Below are 22619 nucleotides of genomic sequence, written 5' to 3'. Positions count from 1 at the left end.
TGCTAAGTGACAGGAAACAGAGAGTAGAGGTGAACGGTTGTTTTTCGGACTGGAGGAAGGTATACAGTGGTGCTCCTCAAGGGTCGGTACTAGGACCATTGCTTATCTTGATATATATTAATGACTTGGACTTGGGTATACAGGGCTCAATTTCAAAATTTGCAGATGACACAAAACTTGCAAGTGAGTGAACAGTGAGGAGGATAGTGATAAACTTCAAGAGGACATAGACAGGCTGGTGGAATGGGCGGACATGCGGCAGATGAAATTTAATGCAGAGCAGTGCGAAGTGATACATTTTGGTAGGAAGAACGAGGAGAGGCAATATAAACTAAAGGATACAATTCTAAAAGGGGTGTAGGAACAGAGAAACCTGGGGGTATATGTGCACAAATCGTTGAAGGTGGCAGGGCAGGTTGAGAAAGTGGTTAAAAAAGCATATGGGATCCTTGGCGTCATAAATAGAGGCATGGAGTACAAAAGCAAGGAAGTTATGATGACCTTTATAAAACACTAGCTCAGTCACAACTGGAATATTGTGTCCAACTCTGGGCACCGCACTTTAGGAAGGATGTGAAGGCCTACCAAAATGTATCACTTCGCACTGCTCTGCATTAAATTTCATCTGCCGCATGTCCGCCCATTCCACCAGCCTGTCCATGTCCTCTTGAAGTCTATCACTATCCTCCTCACTGTTCACTCACTTGCAAGTTTTGTGTCATCTGCAAATTTTGAAATTGAGCCCTGTATACCCAAGAAAAGATTTACTAGAATGGTTCCAGGGATGAGGGACTTCAGTTACATGGATAGACTGGAGAAGCTGGGGTTGTTCTCCTTAGAGCAGAGAAGGTTGAGAGGAGATTTGATAGAGGTGTTCAAAATAATGAAGGGTCTAGATCAAGATGAGTGAGATCAAGTAGATCAAGAGATATTCCCATTGGTAGAAGGGTTGAGAGCCAAAGGACTCAGAATTAAGGTAATTGGCAAAACAATCAAAGGCGACCTGAGGAAAAACTTTTTTAAGCAGCGAGTGGTCATGATCTGGAATGCACTGACTGAAAGAATGGTGGAGGCGGATTCAATCGTGGCTTTCGAAAGGGAATTGGATAAGTACTTGAAGGAAAAAAATTTGCAGGGCTATGGGGAAAGTGCGGGGGAATGGGACTAACTGGATTGCTCTTGCAGAGAGCTGGCATGGGGTCGATGGGCAGAATGGCCTCCTTCTGTGCTGTAGCCATTCTATGATTCTATTTACCCATTGCACCATATTATCAATATCCCTTTGCAGCTTCCTTTGGAGGTTACAGCAGTAGGAACAGCTCTGAACAAATTCCCAGCATAGGTCTCTTATTTTAATTTGGACATCATTCCCTTTAGCCCTATACCCAAATCATTTATGGACAGAATAGAACCATGTGGAATACCGCTGCCCACTGAGAAACTGTTCTTAACTCCAACTCTCTGTTTACTCTCCTCTCCTCTGAACCACTTCACAATTAAAAGTGATCTTTTCACAGATATATTTGTAGAATACTTTACTGTTCTTCTTAATATTTTTTGAGATTCTTTCCTCTACGCCCGCTCCTAACCTTTTTTCTTAATTTTCTAGAATTTTGTTGCTATTATCATACCCATAATCCCACATGCCCACTTCTTCAATGTTAGTTTGATCCTAACCTTTTTATTTATCATGGCATCCTGAAACTTAAAGACATCTCATTTTGTAAATGGTATGTATTTATTCTGCAACTTTGCTATCTTCTTTTTGAAAAATTCCATTGTTGACCTACAGTCCTGTGCTAATTTCTCTTTCTACTGTGTCTTAGCTATCTCACTCCTTGAGGGTTATATTGGATAACCCCCAAAACCGGGCGTGGGTGTTGTGGTGCGCAATTAACACGGACCCTGTCGTTGAGATGCAGGCAGCACGTAACAATCATGCTGCCTGGTGATTTCTATGATTGCTGCTCACCAGCAGGGGGCCCCGATATCGTGAATGGCTAGTACCACTTAAAGGTAACCTGCACCTCTTAAAGGGAAGGTGCACTGTGGCTGAAGGAAGTGGTGGAAGTCAAATAGGAAGTGAATCTGTGCTGCAGCATGGTGATGATAGGAGCTGTGGAATTTTTAATGAGCTGCTGAACGTTTGCAGGATTCTGATATTTGCAAAATATAAGATATGGGTCCGCATGGAGTCTGAACGGAGATCAGACATCGCACACGTAAAACACAGATGCAGGTCCCGTCCCTAGGTTTACAAACTATTGAGTTATTTTAAAACATTGAATAAAGGTTGCGCACCACTAAATCCCACATCCTCCAATCTGCGCGCCAGACCTCACCAATCTGCCGATCTGAGTTTGTACTGGGTCTGCGAGAGAGCATGCACCAAGGTTCTCTGATGATGGACTGGAGGCCTTGGTGCAAGAGGAGGACAGAAGGAGGGGCTTCCTATATCCACAGGGGAGGCAAGAGGCCCACCAGACATATGCTCAAGAGGCAGTGGGAGGCAGTAGGGGACGAAGTCAATGCCAGATGCATAGCACCACGAACATGGATGCAGTGCAGGAAGAAGTTCAATGTTTTGACACGAGTGGCCAAGGTGAGTGAGATCAACTGTCAGGTGGCATCACCTACCAACTGCACCACTAGCCCCATCCACTGCTCCACGCACTACACCGCCATCACCTACCTACCAACAAACTCTTTCAATCAGCACTCAACTCTTCCAATCAGATGCTTCCTCTCACCCTCACACATTACCACTATTGCAAGACGCACACCCACAACTCACAGGTCACACACACTGGCAGCTATTCAACCATGAGAGCCACATCACCCAAACATCTTGCAGGATGCTCAACGACAGACGTCCCTCTTTCTTGCAGGAGAAGGTGACACATAACAGGAGGCAGCAAGTGGCAGTGGCTCCATGGAACATGAACCTGCTGTCCTCTCTCAGGATGAAGGCATTCCTGTTCCACCCCTGTCACTCCACGAATGCCCTTGCTGTTGCCTGTCAGCTAGCCAACCCACTCCCTGTAGAGCATTGAAACTTTATTATAGGAACATAGGAAGATAGGAACAGGAGTAGGCCATTTAGCCCCGTAAGCCTGTTCTGCCATTCAATGAGATCATGGTTGATCTGTGACCTAACTCCATATACCCACCGTAGCCCCATATCCCTTAATACCGTTGGTTAACAAAAATCTATCAATCTCAGATTTAAAATTAACAATTGAGCTAACATCAACTGCCATTTGCAGACTCAAGAACACTCAAGGAGCTCGACACCATCCAGGACAAAGCAGCCCACTTGATTGGCACCCCATCCACCGTCCTAAACATTCACTCCCTCCACCACCGGTGCACCGTGGCTGCAGTGTGTACCATCTACAGGATGCACTGCAGCAACTCACCAAGGCTTCTTCGACAGCACCTCCCAAACCCGCGATCTCTACCACCTAGAAGGACAAGGGCAGCAGGCACATGGGAACACCACCTGCACGTTCCCCTCCAAGTCACACACCATCCTGACTTGGAAATATATCGCCGTTCCTTCATCGTCGCTGGGTCAAAATCCTGGAAATCCCTACCTAACAGCATTGTGAGAGAACCTTCACCTCACGGACTGCAGCGGTTCAAGAAGGCGGCTCACCACCACCTTCTCAAGGGCAATTAGGGATGGGCAATAAATGCTGGCCTTGCCAGGGAGGCCCACATCCCATGAACAAAATAAAAAAAGAGTTCCAAACTTCTACCACCCTTTCCATGTAGAAGCATTTCCAAACTTCACTCCTGCAAGTTCTGGCTATAATTTTTAGGCTATGTCCCCTAGTCCTAGTATTCAGGTATAGGAGACCTCCAAAAACAGGTACGAATGAATCAGCAGCCAGAGCAGTAACTCCTGCATGATCCCTTTAAACAGCACTAGTTGGGGGTCCTCCATGCTGTTTAAGACCTGTTCAGCTGTGCGAGATTAAGGTTGGCTGGAGCATGAAGTTCCAAAATCGCATCTGTCCCTTTAAATCAGCTTTGCACACTGATCTACCGCATATTCTCCTTCCTTTACATGCTGCTGGTATTCATTATCTGCGCATGCGCAGCCATCTTTACCAAGATGGCAACCTGCGCATGTCATGTTGGAAGTGTGCACACGCATTCCGGATGCCATTTTTGGAGTTTAGCATTCCGCGTAGCACCTATACAACGGGCGCTATGCGGTCCAATTCAGCCCCCCTCATCTTTCTAAAATCTGCCCTTTTCTAACTTGGTTCCCTTGTTTTTGTACTAACTTTTTCCCTTTCCATTTGGACCTTAAACCATACCATATTATGGCCACTACTCCGAGGTTTTCCCCACATTTAATTAATCTCCCTGACCTATTTATTGGTTATGCCAGTTTCCGGCCTTCTGTTAGAGTTGCCGCTTGGCCTTGTGGAGACGGAGCCTGTGCTCACCTCAAACAAGGCCAGTGGCATAGGAGGAGGCAGGGACAGGGACCTTCAGGTTGGGACTTAATGGGGGGGAATTGTAAACCCCGATGGACAGGAGTTAAAAATTCAAAATGAGAAACCTTGTTGTAACGGAGGTGGGTTGGGGGGGTGGGTGACTAACCTGCTCTCCAGAGGCTGGCCCGTTATTTAAATATTTTAATCAGGCTGCGTGCCTCAAATTTTAGGACAGTTTTAAATTTAATGGCTGCGGGCCGGGTTTCCCAGCACTCGGGAAACCCGGCAGATGAAGGGAGGCGAGAATGGCCAAATCCAGCAGTTAAGTGCTTTTCCAGCACTGTTTGTGGGCCAGGAGGAGCAGGAGTGCTTCTCCCCGGCCTCCCAAACTAGCCTGCTTCCCAGCCCGCGATCCACCGACCCCCTGCGATCTGCCATCCCCCCTGCGATCGGACCCCCCGATTTCCTCCTGGTCCTCGATGACCACTCTCCTCCCCCTGCCCTCCCCGGTCTACTCACGGCCCACGATGTCTTCTCTGCAACCCCCCCAAATCCGCCCACCTACTCACGGCCCATGATGTCTTCTCTGCACCCCCCCCAACTCCGCCCACCTACTCCCGGCCCGCGATGTCCTCTCCGCCACCCCAGATGTCCTCCCTGGCCCTCCATGATGTCCCCCTGACTCATGACCTCTCCCTCCTCTTCATTCCCGACTGCGGCCTGGTGAGGCAGGCCTTCCCACCCGACAGCCAAACAGCCTTTTAATCTGGCTGGCTGCCGGCTGGGAAACGGAGTCAAAAAATTTAAATGAGGTGCGGCTGAACTCCTGGAAACCCGCATTTCCAGGCCGCTACATCTCCACCACCCCCCCCCCACCCTCCTGCACTGCTCCCTCCCCACCAATATCAGGCCAATGTGTCTCTGGCCTATCCTATACCGGGCAGGTAACAATAGGCGTATCGGCCACTCGATTATTGGAAGTGGAACCCAGCCTGGATTGTGGCACCGAAAAAAGCAGGTAAATCTTTTTCTCATATTGGTGAACCAAGAGTTTCATTTGTCTCTTTTGTCCTGTCCTATTTTCCTTTTGTTTCTTGATGGTGATGTGTTCAGCAATTTTTTGTTTTTATTTCAGACATCCAGCATTCGCTGTTGTTCTTTATATGTCTACTAACTGTGAATAAATTTAGATTGGGAAATTTCAGACCTCCAACTTGATCGATAGTTTGAGGAATCTGATCCACTTTAAATCTGATACGTGTTTCAATCTATTGTTCAAAAGAACTACGGCTCTCAAATATTCATGTAATTTGGACTTACCAATGCACTCAGTGCCTGAGGGAGTTGCTCGGAATCCTTCACTGCAGTCACATCTGTAACTACCAACAATGTTTATACAGCGTCCATTTTCACAGATGCCTGGCTTGCTCCAGCACTCATTGTCATCTAGAATTGGGCAAGATTCAAGGCAAATTTAAAAATAAAATCATCATCAACCTTCTAACAGAACTATTTTTATTATTTCCCCTCCTGTACAAAATATGTTTGCATCAAGTTATTTTTGGAGCCACTATTGAGCTTTTCAATATCTGCATAAATCTTAGGACTTCAATGATACAAAGAGGTAGAATCGCACTGTGTGGTAATAGTAAATCTAGCTTAACACATTCATATTCCTGATTGCTATTATAGCAAAGACAATAATATATTCAAATTACTTGGGATAAAATCTTCATTAAAATAAGAAAAGAATTTCATATAAATAAGTTAATACATTTGTTACCAATATTACATAGTGCGATTTCAACTAAATAATGCCAAGTTTACCTACTTTAAAAGAATTTGTTGCAAATAAACACTGTGAACTATTATGTTTATGCCATTCAAAATGTAACAATGTGACAGATACAATGGGGGCAATTTTAATCCCCCAGGATGGGCGGGGAGGTGGGTCCATCCTTAAAATATTTTAATGAGGCTGCTTGCCTCACATTTAGCCTGTTTCACATTTAACTCCCAGGGACTGGTTTTCCGGACCTCGGGAAACCCGGCAGCTGAACAGTGACGAGAACAGCTCGATGGAACAGCCTCTCCAGCATTGTTTGTGGGCCAGGAGGAGCAGGAGTGGCTTCCCCCCTGGCCCACCAAGCTACTCTGTAAATCATCCCATGATCAGACATCCCCCTGAACTCCTTCCAGACCACGATCTTCTCCCCAGTACCCCTGAAGTCCTCCACAGTTCCCTTGATGTTCTCCACGACCCGCGATCTTCTCCACAGCCCCCCTCCCGATGTCATCCATGGTCCTCCCCTGAAATCTCCCCCCCTCCCCCCCGAGCCATGATCTCTACCTCCCTCCCTCCTCTCTGCTCCCTGGCTGTGGCCTAGTGCCACAGGCCTTCCTGCCCAACAGCCAGCTAGCCTCTCAATCTGGCTGGCTGCCGCCGGGAAACTGATACAAAAAATTTAAATCAGGTCCTGCCGTTAAATTCGGCGGGATCTTCAGGAAACCCGTATTTCCCAGCCGCTAAACCTCCCCCCCAATCCCGCCCCGTAAATATCAGGGCCAATAGTCCCGCTTTTAAAGTGGGAACTGGAACGCAGAGTGCGATCCCTGAAGCAGACCCGGGGAGTCCGGGACCTGGAGTGCAGTGGCAGGAGACCACAGCTGGGGACCTATGGACACTGCCGTCATTTAAGGGGGGTGGGCTCTGGAGACGATCTGGGGGAGGTGGCGGAGGTGAGAACCTGGAGCAAGAGAGGCCCAAGGCTTACTTGTGAGGCCTGGAGGACAAGGCCTACAAGGAAACCTAAAATTAAATTTTCCAAACTTACCTGTCTGGGACTCTTCTGGCCCATGATTTGGCTTCCGGCAGGTCTGGCCTGACGGGGAAGCTGTCACTGCTTCCCCACTCAGTCCTCCCAATTGTGCAGTCAGCATATTTAAAGAAGGATCCTGCTTCCTTCCTGAGGGTGACCCGCGGGGTCGCCTGCTCAAAACAGCAGGTTAAGATCAGCATATGGAAGGAAGGCAACGGGATCAGAGGGTGTAAGTGTCTGGCCTCATCTTAACTGCCCTATGCTTGGTTTCTGGCAGGCAGGTGGAGTTAAAATTGGGGCCAATGCGCCTGAAGACGGGCATGCAGAGGATGAGGCGCGCACTGCTCGTGCCTGTCCACATGGTCGCAGGGACCACTTGAAATTGGTGCTGCCAGCTCAATTGTTATGAGTCAGGCGTGCAGCCAACACTAACCGTGCTACTTATTGGCTGCACGCTTGTTTGGAGTGAGAGAAATATGCAGTTATCAAGTTGCCGATTGGCTGCCCAGAAGTTTGACTTCATCAAAAGATCATGATCTGGATATGTATGCCTCTGATTTCCCCCTTCTCTACATCCCCCCACTTTCACCCCAGGATAAGTCAGGTGCGCTTTTCACAAACACTCGGTCTGACTTTGGTTGAATCTAGCCATATTTCTAGGTTCAGCTATTTTAAGCACATTAATGAGCACTAGGTGGGATTAACACCTGAAATCAGCACTGGCACAAAATCAGGGGAGGGAACTTGTGCACTGCTGCACTTCTCTTACTAGCAGCACAAGTTCCAGCTCTGTTTTTTTGGAGAAATAGCAGCCAATTGGCCACAATGTCTGCAGTACAGCTCTGCTGGAGTGAAGAATGAAAAAAAAAAACTTACCTCAGGTAAATGTAAGTTGCTGGCTTCCCCTTTACAGATCCTCCGGTCTGAGGGGATGGCCCTGCAACCTTTAAACCTAAATTATCATGGACAGTCTTCTTTCCCAATAGCTGCCCAGTGAAATCCCTGGAAAATGATGTGGAAAACGTTGCGATGTCACTCCTGCATCATTTTTATTATTTAAATGCTTTTTCCTGTTTCAGGTGGGAGCTTCATGTCCATGTTGGGACCACCCCAGGAAATGTGCATCAAGCGCACACTTGGCAGAGACCTGAAGTTATGGGTCTCGGCTTCTGTTTCCCCTCCCTAACACTTTGACAACTGGCACATTTTGGGGCGTTTACAGTAGCTGAATATTCCCTTTTAACAGAGCTGTCTGTAACACAGGGTTATTCAGTTCCTAATATAGTGAATTTTCATGAGAGTCAATCTTCAGAAGACTTCACTGCATTGATTCAAAAAAATGACATAATTCAACCCACATTTCATGTTTTTTGTAGTTAGTCAAAAAGTCTTACCCACACAACCATCTCCATCGGGTCTGCGGACCATTCCAGGGGGGCAGATACACATAAAGGTACCAATTAGGTTTTTGCACATCATGCCTCTGGATTCACAGTCGTGGAGTTCCTGAGCGCATTCATCAAGGTCTGTGATGAAACAAGAAGATGGAAGGCAGGTTCACACAACTAGGCAAAATAAAGCAAATTCCAGATTTTGGGTGACCTTACATACTGGATTAATAATAAAAATATTAATTAAAAGATAGAAAATAAAGAGAAAAAAAGCACAATACATTCCCAGGTTGGCACCATTTTTGCTGTCTGATGCTGCAACCAGCAAATTATATTCAAAGTCAAAAGCAGAAAAAAGTAGATAGCACATTGTGGTAATGTTTGGTTTTTCTAGGGGCACATGCCAGTGATAGATTGCAGTCTTTGGGGCCTGATTTGCTCACATGCTTGTTGGCGTATTAATAAAATTAATGGTTGGAAACCCCCATAGTTCTCAAGGAAATATTGAGTGTAAGGTGAAACATGTCCAACAAAACCACAGGATTAGACTTGGGTCCCACTTGAACTACATTACAGATGCCAGACTGGAGCATAGAAACGAGCAAAAACATAGACACTTTTAGGAACAGGAAAAGGCCATGAGGCTCAACAAGTCAGTCCCTTTTTGATACATCAGTTCACCCTAATTGCTTTTCTCACCATATCCCTCAATCACTTCTCTCTGCAGAAATGCAGCAATTGTGTCTTAAACCCATTTGTACTCCATTTCAATGGCCTTCTCGTAACATTCTACAGCTGTACTGGGTGAGAAAGTTTTGCTCGACTTTTCTTCTTGCTGTTGATTTTCAACTTATGTCCTGTGGTGTTTGAACCTTAAGCACTGTGAAGAAAATTTGCCAGGATCAACTCTGTCAATTCCCTGCATAATCTTGAGTACTTCAGTTATGTCAGCTTGAAGCCTCTTTTCCAAAGAAAACAACTTCCTTAATCCCTTTGTCATAATGTACAATCCTGATATACGGAACCATCTTTTTCCTTGGCATTGCACTCTCTTGAAGGCAATAATATTCTTCCTATACAATTATAGAATGGTCACAGCATGGAAGGAGGCCATTGGGCCCACCGAGTCCGTGCCGGCTCTCTGCAAGAGCAATCCAGCTAGTCCCACTCCCCCATCCTATCCCCGTAGCCCTGCAAATTTTTTCCCTTCAAGTCACACTTATCCAATTCCCTTTTGAAAGCCACGATTGAATCTGCCTCCACCACCCCCTCAGGCAGTGCATTCCAGATCCTAACCACTCGCTGTGTAAAAAAGTTTTTCCTCATGTCGCCTTTGGTTCTTTTGCCAAACACCTTAAATCTATGTCCTTTGGTTCTTGACCCTTCCGCCAATGGGAACAGTTTCTGTCTATCTACTCTGTTTAAACCCTTCATGATTTTGAATACCTCTATCAAATCTCCTCTCAACCGTCTCTGCTCCAAGGAGAACAACCCCAGTTTCTCCAGTCTATCCACATAACTAAAGTCCCTCATCCCTGGAATCATTTAGTAAATCTCTTCTGCACCGTCTGTAAAGCCTTCACATCCTTCCTAAAGTGCGGTGCCCAGAATGGGACACAATACTTCAGTTGTGGCCGAACCAGTGTTTTATAAAGATTCATCATAACCTCCTTGCTTTTGTACTCTATGCCTCTATTTATAAAGCCCAGGATCCCATATGCTTTCTTAACCACTTTCTCAATCTGCCCTGCCACCTTCAACAATTTGTGCACATATACCTCCAGATCTCTCTGTTCCTGCACCCCATTTAGATTTGTACCCTTTAGATTATATTGCCTCTCCTCATTCTTGCAGGTGATCAAGAAGGCCAACGGAATGTTGGCTTTTATTGCTAGGGGGATAGAATATAAAAACAGGGAGGTATTGCTGCAGTTATATTAGGTATTGGTGAGACCGCACCTGGAATACTGCATACAGTTTTGGTGTCCATACTTAAGAAAAGATATACTTGCTCTCGAGGCAGTACAAAGAAGGTTCACTCGGTTAATCCCGGGGATGAGGGGGTGGACATATGAGGAGAGGTTGAGTAGATTGGGACTCTACTCATTGGAGTTCAGAAGAATGAGAGGCGATCTTATTGAAACATATAAGATTGTGAAGGGGCTTGATCGGGTGGATGCGGTAAGGATGTTCCCAAGGATGGGTGAAACTAGAACTAGGGGGCATAATTTTAGAATAAGGGGCTGCTCTTTCAAAACTGAGATGAGGAGAAACCTCTTCACTCAGAGGATAGTAGGTCTGTGGAATTTGCTGCCCCATGAAGCTGTGGAAGCTACATCATTAAATAAATTTAAAACAGAAATAGACAGTTTCCTAGAAGTAAATGGAATTAGGGGTTACGGGGAGCGGGCAGGAAATTGGACATGAAGCTGAGTTCGGATCAGTCAAGGCCCTGTGGGGGCGGAGCGGGCCCAGGGGCTGAGTGGCCGGGTCCTGCTCCTACTTCTTGTGTTCTTTAGATTTGAGGTTAGGATCAGATCAGCCATGATCTTATTGAATGGCGGAGCAGGCTCGAGGGGCCGATTGGCCTACTCCTCCTCCTATTTCTTATGTTCTTATGTTCTTCTTATGTTTCTACCAAAATGTATCACGTCACACTTTTCTGTGTTAAATTTCATCTGCCACGTGTCCGTCCCATTCAATCAGCCTTTTTATGTCCTCTCGAAGTCTGTCACTATCCTCCTCACTGTTCACTGCACTTGCAAATTTTGTGTCATCTGCAAATTTTAAAATTGTGTACACCCAAGTCCAAGTCATTAATATATATAAATAAAAGCAATGGTCCTAGTATTGACCCTGGGGAACACCACTGTACACCTCCCGCCAGTCCGAGAAACAACCGTTCACCACTACTCTCTGTTTCCTGTCACTTAGCCAATTTTGTATCCATGCTGCCACTGCCCCATTTATTCCATGGGCTTCAACTTTTATGACAAGCCTGTTATGCGGTACGTTATCAAACACCTTTTAGAAGTCCATATACACCATATCAACTGCATTGCCCTCATCGACCCTCTGTTAACGCATCAAAAAACTTAATCAAGTTAGGTTGAGGTGATTAGGTGATTAGAATTAATAAATATGGAACAACCTGCATTAACAAACAATAGACTGTAGTTTATGTTTCTAGTCCTAGTAACATAAACCACAGGTGGTCATAGCCTGTGTGAGTCTTATGCTTTTCAACTTGCAGACAGTTAGAACTGGCTCTGTTCTCTATCATTGGTCCTCACCTCTGCACATCTTCCTGTCTTCCCTCAAACTGTAACCAGCAGGACACGTGCATTCGTAGGAACCAAAGGTGTTAATGCAGCGGAATGCACACAGGAGTGGGTTCAGGGCACATTCATTTATGTCTGAATGGAAAAGAAAAAAACAAGTCAAAAATTAGGATACCTCCAAAGCATTTTATCTTTTCAGCTACTGCCATGGACTCACACTTTTCAGAGTTACAAACTGTTCAGTCTAAACCAGAGTAGGTCTGAGGTGAAACCAAAAATAAAGTACTGCGGATGCTGGAAATCTGAAATAAAAACAGAGAATACTGGAAAAGCTCAGCAAATGAGGCCGCATCTGTGGAGAAAGAAACAGAGTTAACATTTCAGGTCGATGACCTTTCGTCAGAACTGGAAGATGTTAAAGAGTAAACAGTTTTTAAGCAAGTACAGAGCCAGAGAAGGGGGGGGGGGGGGGGAAGAGGAAAGAACAAAAGGGAAGGTCTGTGATAGGGTTGAGGCAAGAGTGACTAAATGACAAAAGGGATGATGGTGCAAGGCAAGGAGGGCGGTAATAGGACAAGTTAAGAAACAAAAAGATGGGACTAGAGGAGCTGTAAATAGCAATATCAGAACCATAACCAGCAGCTGCAGTCCCACAAAAGAAAATGGAAAATGGGAGCAGTGGTTATGGTCTGAAGTTATTGAAATCAATGTTGGGCCCGTAAGGTTGTAAAGTGCCTAAATGAAAGATGAGGTGCTGTTCCTCAAGCTTACGTTGAGCTTCATTGGAACAGTGTAAGAGGCTGAGGGCAGAGAGGTCAGAGCGGGGGAGGACAGGGAATTAAAATGGCAAGCGACCGGCAGGTCAGGGTCACACTTGCGGACAGACGGAGCTGTTCAGCAAAGTGATCACCCAGTCTGCGTTTGGTCTCCTCAATGTAGAGGAGACCGCATTGTGAGCAGTGAATACAGTATACCAATTTGAAAGAAGTACAAGTAAATCGCTGTTTCACCTGGAAGGAGTGTTTGGGGGTCCTGGAAAGTGGGAAGGGAGGAGGTGAAGGGGCAGGTGTTGCATCTCCTGCGCTCGCATGGGAAGGTGCCGTGGGGAGGAGAGTGGGTAATGGGGGCGATGGAACAGTGGACCAGGGTGTCGCGGAGGGAGCGGTCCCTTCGGAATGCTGAAAGGGGAGCATGGTGTGCATTAGGTCCAAGGTGACTGTCAGAATACAACAAATGATCAAATGATCAATAGGTGTCAGCCGGGACTCAGTGGTAGCAATCTCACCTCTTGAGTCAGAAGGTTGTGGGTTCAAGTCCCACTCCAGAGACTTGAGCACATAATCTAGGCTGACAATCCAGTGCAGTACCGAGGAAGTGCTGCACTGTCGGAGGTGCCGGCTTTCAGATGAGGCGTTAAACCAAGGCCCTGTCTACCTTCTCAGGTGAATGTAAAAGATCCCATGACACTATTTCGAAGAAGAGCAGGGGAGTTCTCCCCGGTGTCCTGGCTAATATTTATCCCTCAACCAATATCACTAAAACAGATGATCTGATCATTAACACATTGCTGTTTATGGCCCTGCGCAAATTGGCTGCCTCATTTTCCCATATTACAACAGTGATTACACTTCAAAAGTACTCCATTGGCTGTACAGTGCTTTGGAAGTCCTGAGGTTGCGAAAGACGCTATATAAATGCAAATCCTTTTTCTTTCTAGTCACATTGAAATTGCACTTCTCATATTGCTGTGCTGCAAGTAGACAATTTACTGAGTAATTCAGCAGTTTGAAAGCCCTTTTTCATTAAAAGAATGCAGTGGACAGGAGTTGTGATTTTTTTCTTATTCAGCTACTCTCCCAAGAATAAACAACGTGATAATAGGAGAACTGATAGCATCTTAGACCCACAAAACTATGGGCCTACAAATCTGCCACCATGCCTCTTATTACACAAGCTAAACAAGGGGGGAAAGACCTGCATATCTGCACTTCTCTGTAATCAAGTTTTCAAATAGTGGAGACTAGCTGGCCTTAGAGACTGGCACCTGACAACAAATATAAAAGGTGCGAGTACTGTAGGGAGGTCACTCTCCTAGACAGGAAGAAAAAAAAAGTACAAAAATGGCTTTAATATTTTTTTTAGGATTCCTTACAACAGTGTGGGCTGAACTTTCTTCTGTGAAATAAATTTGCTGCCTAATTTTTCTTTTTTTTGGAGCGGTTTTTGCCTGTTAGTAATGGGCTACTGCCAGTTAAAATTATTTTCCTCCCACACCCTAATGCTAGTGGTTCAAACGCAGCCAGCATAGATTTGAGTACTCAGTATTCGAATCTGGATTTACTGCCATCAATTGAAAACATTTATGATAATTAAACTTTTACTACTAGCAATGACCCATTACAACCAACCCATAGGAAAGTCCAGCTCTGATTCTTTTTAAAATTTTATTAGCTCCAAAGGACTGCTTTGCTTATACAGTACTTTATCAGAACACACCGATTATTCTATATGCACAAATATTAATCACCTCAAGGGGTACAGTGATATTCTTTATAAAACTTAAAACTATTCAAAACGAGCAAAACAATCTGCATAATTAGCCTTCTCTACTCAAACAAATCTATTGGCATATTTAACAACAACAACTTGCATTATTTTAGCGCCTTTAACATAGTAAAATGTCCCAAGGCGCTTCACAGGAGGGTTATCAAACAAAATTTGACACCGAGCCACATAAGGAGATATTAGGATACTTGGTTAAAGAGGTAGGTTTTAAGGAGCATCTTAAAGGAGGAGAGAGAGGTAGAGAGGCGGAGAGGTTTGGGGAGGGAATTCCAGAGCTTAGGGCCTAGGCAGCTGAAGGCACAAATGCCAATGGTGGAGCGATTAAAATTGGAGATGTGCAAGATGCAAGAATTGGAGGAGCGCAGAGATCTCGGAGGGTTGTAGGGCTGGAGTAGGTTGCAGAGATAGGGAGGGGCGAGGCCATGGAGGGATTTGAAAACAAGGATGAGAATTTTAAAATCGAACTGGGAGCCAATGTAGGTCAGCAAGCACAGGAGTGATGGGTGAACGGGACTTGGTGCAAGTTAGGATACGGGCAGCAGAGTTTTGAATGAGCTCCAGTTTATGGAGGGTGGAAGATGGGAGGCCGTCCAGGAGAGCATTGGAATTGTCAAGTTTAGAGGTAATAAAGGCATGATGAGGGTTTCAGCAGCAGAGGACTGAGACAGGGGCGGAGATGGGCGATGTTCCGGAGGTGGATGTAGGCGGTCTTATTGTTGTTGGAATATTTAATGTATTTAGTTAGGATTAATCCTTTCTCCTTAGTAAATGGTCACGCCAACTTTTAATCCTACAATTGTCACTGCTTCAAAGATACTCTGTCTGGCACTGTTAATGTCCCTGCGCCTGAATGGTGAGGCCTGAAGAGGTACCTGATATTGGGCCTCGGGCCCCATTATCATCGAGCCGGCGAGCTGCAGTCACTGTATAGATATATATTCCATTAGTAAGCGCAATTGATGTGCATCCCAGTAAAATGATGGTAGTAAAGAAATCACAACTATTCCTGCCTCCCCACTTCAAAGAAAACCCAAAACAGATTAGGTAAGTGGTTCAAGGGGCCCGGGAAGGGCGGCGATCGGGAAGGGGGACGACTGGGTCGGGAGGGTGGTTGATTGGGTCGGGAAGGAGCAGCGACGATCAGAGTGGGGTGCGTACGGTGGCTGACAGCAGCCCATGTGCTTTGAATGTGGGGTCGGGAGGAGCACTCTTGCTCTCCCCAGCTTCACATTTAGGTAAGTATATTTTAAACACTTATCGTGTTGGTTGCAGCCTTTAAGGTCTAACACCTGTTTCAGGCACGGGCACTGGATGGCACTTGCAGTCGTAATGAGCACGTGCTTCCTGCCCGCCATATTGGAAGCGTAGGAGGCCATTTTACACCCGAAAAACAATGTTGCATGGCCAAATTTCTAGGCCATTGTGTCTTTGTGCCTCTGTCTACGAGTCAGCGTGTGCACATAACACTCACATCTTGCTAACATGATCTGTAAATGGCAGCGTCAGCAGAATAGCAAAATTCACTGGCACAGATTTCTTTACCACATCTTGGGAATTTCAGCAACAGGATTATAATCTGTTTTGGGTTTTCTTTGAAGTGGGGAGGCAGGAATAGTTGTGATTTCTTTACTACCATCATTTTACTAGGATGCACATCAATTGCGCTTACTAATGGAATATATATCTATACAGGGCTGCATAGAAAAGGTACAGATTTAAAAGTGTGTTTATAAGGGTAAAGTCACTGATTCCACACGCCCAATGGTGAGTCACACTCAAAAGGAGAGCCTCTGAGAAAGGGCTACAATACTCTGTCACCAGTTCTCTGAAACCCTGCTCCCTTCCAGCATGGCACTCCACTGGGACTGCGGGATCGGTGAATTCACCCAATAATGTACAGAACTGCTTCAAATAATCTGCCAGTCTTCAGAAAAAATGGTAGCTGATGGCTCAGGAGAAAACCACCTCTTAAAATGGTGCACCAAGCTGCCCGATGGACTGGTGTAACCTCATGTACACTACAGGCTGATTTTCTGAATGGGCACTTAATTTTAATGGAAGGAAAATGTGCCTGCAATTTCCTAATATGCGTTCTCTGCAAGCTAGGTTTCCTGTTGGGCATGTGCATTTGTAAAATTGGCCTTTACAGTTCCATTGTCAAAATAAGATGCTGCCACTGGCAGGATTGAAGATAATAGCCTAGATTCTCTGCTGGAGTTACGCTAGTTGCCTGGTATAATTTCACCAGACTGTGACAGAAACGTCTTCAGTAGCCGTTCTGCTGGCTCTCTGCTCACCCCCAGTATTTTCCACTGGAAGTGCCTTTGGGTATATAGCACATCTGCCCAAATACGACTCTGCACCCCTGACATCCAATGTTTCTATGGGTAATGAGGAAGGGAGATTTAAAAATCAGAAAGTCTATGCAATTGATTGCAGGACAGTCATTTGCACAGGCTCTGGTGCTGTCTTCTAAAAAGCAAAGTTTGAATTTGTTAAGCCGGCACAGAGTGCCTTGGAGGCCTGTGACAGCCAACTTCTCTCTCCTGCCAACTCCTCGGCAGAGACTTGGGAGTCGCCTAAAAAATGCAAAGGACTCTTCCCTCAGAAAATCTGTTGGGGTCAGCTGAGCACCCTTGTGGTGGGTCAAAATCCCACCCCAGCAAAGGTGTTCCAGAATTCTGCAAAAGCAGAAAATCCTGGCCAATGGCTCTAAATCTACAAATACATGTACATGTTGCCAACTGTACAGTGTTCAATAAATGTCACTTCTTACCTTCGCACGTCATCATTGGACCTGGCTCAAATCCTTCATCACAATTGCATTCGAATCCACCAACTACATTGGTGCAAGTGCCATTGCCACAGGGGTTACCAATGGAACATTCGTCAGTGTCTGTTTTTTTGGAAAAGCAACAAATTATTGGCTTTTTGAGATAGTAGACTTTGTTTCTTACTTATAATACTTTGAACCAGTGTGTACTACAATACTGTAACATTATAATATGATAAAACTACAATAGTACATCCTCAAGACTTACAGGTATGTGTATACACGCGAATCTGGAAATGTACAGGATTACTGTAATATATACAACACACTTGATAGGAACATAGGAACAGGAGTAGGCCATTCAGCCCCTCGTGCCTGCTCCGCCATTTGATAAGATCATGGCTGATCTGTGATCTAACTCCATTTACCTGCCTTTGGCCCATATCCCTTAATACCTTTGATTGCCAAAAAGCTATCTATCTCAGATTTAAATTTAGCAATTGAGCTAGTTTCAATTGCCATTTGCAGAAGAGAGTTCCAAACTTCTACCACCCTTTGTAGAAATGTTTTCTAATCTCGCTCCTGAAAGGTCTGGCTCTAATTTTTAGACTGTGCCCCCTACTCCTAAAATCCCCAACCAGCGGAAATAGTTTCTCTCTATCCACCCTATCTGTTCCCCTTAATATCTTATAAACTTCGATCAGATCACCCCTTAACCTTCGAAACTCCAGAGAATACAACCCCAATTTGTGTAATTTCTCCTCGTAACTTAACCCTTGAAGTCTGGGTATCATTCTAGTAAACCTACGCTGCACTCCCTCCAAGGCCAATATGTCCTTCCGAAGGTGCGGTGCCCAGAACTGCTCACAGTACTCCAGGTGCGGTCTAACCAGGGTTTTGTATAGCTGCAGCATAACTTCTGCCCCCTTGTACTCCAGTCCTCTAGATATAAAGGCCAGCATTCCATTAGCCTCATTGATTATTTTCTGCACCTGTTCATGACACTTCAATGATCTATGTATCTGAACCCCTACTTCCTTTAAAACCCTGGGATGGAAACCATCTGGTCCTGGGGATTTGTCACTCTTTAGTGCTATTATTTTCTTCATTACTGTTGCTTTACTTATGTTAATTTTATCGAGTCCCTGTCCCCGATTCAATATTAGTTTTCTTGGGATTTCCGGCATGCTATCCTCTTTTTCTACTGTAAATACTGACGCAACGTAATCGTTCAACATGTCCGCCATTTCCCCATTGTCAATGACAATATCCCCACTTTCAGTTTTTAAGGGGCCAACACTGCTCCTGACCACCCTCTTTTTCCTAATGTAACTATAAAAGTTCTTCATATTGGTTTTGATATCCCTTGCAAGTTTCTTTACATACTCTCATTTTGTAGCTCTTACTATCAGTTTTGTGACCCTTTGTTGATCTTTGTATCTTTCCCATTCGCCAGGATCTGTGCCATTTTTTGCCTTTTTGTATACCCTTTCCTTATGTCTTATACTGTCCCTTACCTCTTTAGTTGTCCATGGCTGTTTTTTTTGGCAAGTAGAGTTCTTGCCCCTCAGGGGTATAAACCGATTCTGTATCACGTTAAATGTTTCTTTAAACATTTCCCACTGATTATCAGTCGTTTTACCCATTAACAGATTTGCCCAGTTTACTGCGGACAGTCTCTGTCTCATCCCTTTGAAGTCGGCCTTACCCAAGTTTAGAATCTTAGCAGCTGACTCACTTTTTTCCCTTTCAAACACTACATTGAACTCGATCATGTTATGATCGCTATTGGATAGATGTTCGCGTACAGTTAAGCCGTTAACTAAATCTGGTTCATTACTCATTACTAAATCTAGTATGGCTTGCCCCCTTGTTGCCTCCAGGACATACTGCTGTAGAAAACTATCCCGAACACACTCAAGAAATTCACTACCTTTCTGACAGTAGCTAGTCTGCTTTCCCCGATCTATGTGAAGGTTAAAGTCCCCCATTAAGAGCACTATGCCTTTCTTACACGCTTGTCTAATCTCTGCATTTATACAATCTAGCACTTCAGAGCTGCTGCCAGGGGTCCTATACAAAATTCCCACTATAGTCTTAGATCCTTTCCTATTTCTCAATTCAACCCATAAGGTCTCTGTTGGCTGCTTACCTCTCGTTATATCCTCCTTTATCATTGAAGTGATTTCATCTCTAATCATTAAGACCACTCCTCCCCCTCTTCCATTTTCCCTATCTCTCCTGTCAACCTTATAACCCGCTATATTTAGTTCCCAATCCTGACCATCCTGCAGCCATGTCTCAGTAATAGCTATCATGTCATACCCTCCAATTTGAATTTGAACCTGTAGTTCATTTAATTTATTCCTTATACTCCATGCATTTGTATATAGAACTCTTAGTTGGGCCACACACCCTAGCCTGACCTTCAGCTGTGATGCTGGGTTAATTGCCTTACACCTTCTAGTGTTCACTTTATCTGTAGTGTCTAAAGTACACTTTCTTTCTGCTGCTCTACACTTTTCCCTTTCACTTGTTCTTGAACAACTGTTTGTACTATTTGTATTATAAATTTCCCCTGGGTCTTCCCCTCTCTTGCTGCTCTCAACTTTACTCCCTTCTGACTCCCCTCTCAGGTTCCCATCCCCCTGCCACTCTAGTTTAAACCTTCCCCAACAGCACTAGCAAACACCCCCGCGAGAACATTGGTCCCGGTCCTGCTCGGGTGTAACCCGTCCCGCTTGTACAGGTCCCACCTTCCCCAGAACCGGTCCCAATGTCCCAGGAATCTAAATCCCTCCCTCCTACACCATCCCTACAGCCACGCATTCATCCGGTCTATTTTCCTGTTCCTATATTCACTAGCACATGGCACTGGTAGTAATCCTGAGATCACTACCTTTGAAGTCCTGCTTTTTAATTTATCTCCTAACTCCTTAAATTCACCTTGCAGGACCTCATCCTTTTTTTTACCTATGTCGTTGGTACCGGTATGGATCACGACTACTGGCTGTTCACCCACCCCCCCCAGAATGTCCTGCAGCCGCTCCGCAACATCCTTGACCCTAGCACCAGGGAGGCAACATACCATCCTGGAGTCATGTTTGCGGCCACAGAAACGCCTATCTGTTCCCCTTACAATTGAATCCCCTATCACTGTAGCCCTGCCACTCTCCTTCCTCCCCTCCTGTGCAGCAGAGCCACCCATGGTGCTACAAACTTGGCTCTTGCTACATTCCCCTGATAAGCCATCTCCCCCAACAGTATCCAAAGCGGTATATCTGTTTGAGAGGGAGATGGCCCCAGGGGATTCCTGCTCTACCTGCCTAGTCCTTTTACTCTGTCTGGCGGTCACCCGTTTTCTTTCTGCCTGCGTAATCTTTACCTGCAGTGTGACCACCTCACTGAACGTGCTATCCACGATAGTCTCAGCATCACGGATGCTCCACAGCGAATCCACCCGCAGCTCCAGCTCCAAAATGCAGTTAGCCAGTAGCTGCAGCTGGACACACTTCCTGCACACATGGTCGCCAGGGACACTGGTAGTGTCCATGACTTCCCACATAGTGCAGGAGGAGCATATCACAGGTGCGAGCTGTGTTGCCATGACTTGCCTTAGATTTACCCTGCGTTCACCTCTCAGACTCTCCTCCCGCTCTCGGTCTCTCCTTTTATACTGTGTTCACCTCTCGGACTCTCCTGCCTCACTTCACCTGCTGCTTTTATTCCCCACTCTTAGTCTTCTGCTGCTCAGGTCCGCCGCCACTCTGCGGAAAAAGTTAGGAAAAGCAAGGCAAAGCAGCACCTCCTACCCCCACTTCACCAAACTCCCACACTCACCAAACTCTCAGCTGTTCACTCTGTTGCACAAACAGGCCCCTGTATTTCTACAGTTTGTGACTCAAATGAGTCAGGCCTGCTCCACCTTCAGGAACCAGTTTAATCTAGCTAACCAATTAACTTACTACAGCAGCTCTCTGATGAAGCCTGACAGAAACTTAAAAATTTAAACTTTAAAATTGAACTTAAACAGTTGATAGCAATTAAACTTAATCAGTTGATAGCAATTTACACTAGATTTTAAAGAGATTAACCCTTAAACTCACACACTCACCAAACTCTCAGCTGTTCACTCTGATGGTAGCATATGATGTAATAAGATGAGTCTGTGATATCAGTTAACATGTTTGGGTAATTTTCACTCTCAGCGACGGTGGAAAACTGGCAGTAGCAGATCAGCGGCCCATTATAAACCCTGTCCAATTTTCCTTTGTATTGAAGTCAATGGAAAGGAAATCAGGCGGGGTGTATAAAGGACGGCCGATCCACAACCACCAGTTTTCCGCCCCCGCCTAAAGTGAATCTTACCCACTACTGACTTTGCTTATTCACTCTATAATGACCAACAACGATTTCCCTACCAACACAACTGACTCCAGTGTAATCCAGGTTGTATCCCATTGGGCACTCGCATCGGAAGGATCTATCTGTATTGATGCAATGGCCATTTGAACATATCCCAGGGTTTTGCAGACATTCATTAACATCTAGAGTGAAAAATTATATATTAATTCAAAATAAACCAAAAAACACAATAAGTTGCAGAATTTCAGTCTTAATGAGTAAGAAGAGTCAAATCTGTTCCAGGATCTAGCCAATACATTCAAAAATTGATGTACCCCCAGAATCATGGAAGAACCTTCTCAAGATTTGTTTCATTTTTTTCCTCCTTTTTCCAACTATTTCTCCTGAAAATGCTGTTTGTTTGCTGGGGTACAAGTTTCATGGCCCAATGCATTCAGACTAAGCAAATGAGAACCCTCATTCTATAATAACATGTTAAATATCTCCAAGACTGGGTTCATGTGCAAATACTCTTCCATGCCATTGCATTTTTGTGTTGTGCTGTTCTTAAAGCTGCATTATTTCACAACGTTACCTCAAGTGTTGACTGGTATTCACCTTTCCAGTTGTATTCCAGCATTGGGATCAACATGCAGAAGGAGGAAATATGGCATTCCTAAATTAAGTCATTAGTATCCAGAAAGAGACAGACTCATTGGATAAATCAGGAGATCTGACCTGACTGGTCTTTCTAATGCTATCTTAGTAGAAAATATGGCCATCATGGAGATATTCTAAGGCGTCTTTTTAATCATGCTTCTAGTTAGATACTTCACTACTTCACACTGAAAATACTTTCCGCCAACTAGTTATTCTTTTAACTTATTGATAAAGAACTTTTACTGACTAAAACTTGCTGAACTGCCTTTAATTTTGTAACAGTAGAAAAAGAGTTAATGGGATAGTCAGCTGACAAGCAGATCTCAGTACATGCA

The 22619-nt window shown here is 45.0% G+C and overlaps 1 protein-coding gene across 1 annotated transcript in view; it reads right to left on the bottom strand.

Annotated features, from left to right (window-relative positions):
• Positions 1–22619, bottom strand: part of LOC137321079 (fibrillin-2) — a 394436-nt gene that overhangs the window by 38720 nt on the left and 333097 nt on the right. The window contains exons 52-56 of the mRNA XM_067983259.1: positions 21702–21827; positions 17284–17403; positions 11955–12077; positions 8665–8796; positions 5772–5897 (exon numbers count right to left, since the gene is read on the bottom strand). Of these exons, the coding sequence (XP_067839360.1) occupies positions 5772–5897; positions 8665–8796; positions 11955–12077; positions 17284–17403; positions 21702–21827 (627 nt within the window). The remainder of the gene's footprint in view (positions 1–5771; positions 5898–8664; positions 8797–11954; positions 12078–17283; positions 17404–21701; positions 21828–22619) is intronic.

This window comes from Heptranchias perlo, chromosome 4, assembly GCF_035084215.1.
Source record: "Heptranchias perlo isolate sHepPer1 chromosome 4, sHepPer1.hap1, whole genome shotgun sequence".
Taxonomy (NCBI): Eukaryota; Metazoa; Chordata; class Chondrichthyes; order Hexanchiformes; family Hexanchidae; genus Heptranchias; species Heptranchias perlo.
This window is presented reverse-complemented; position numbering and strand designations above follow the sequence as displayed.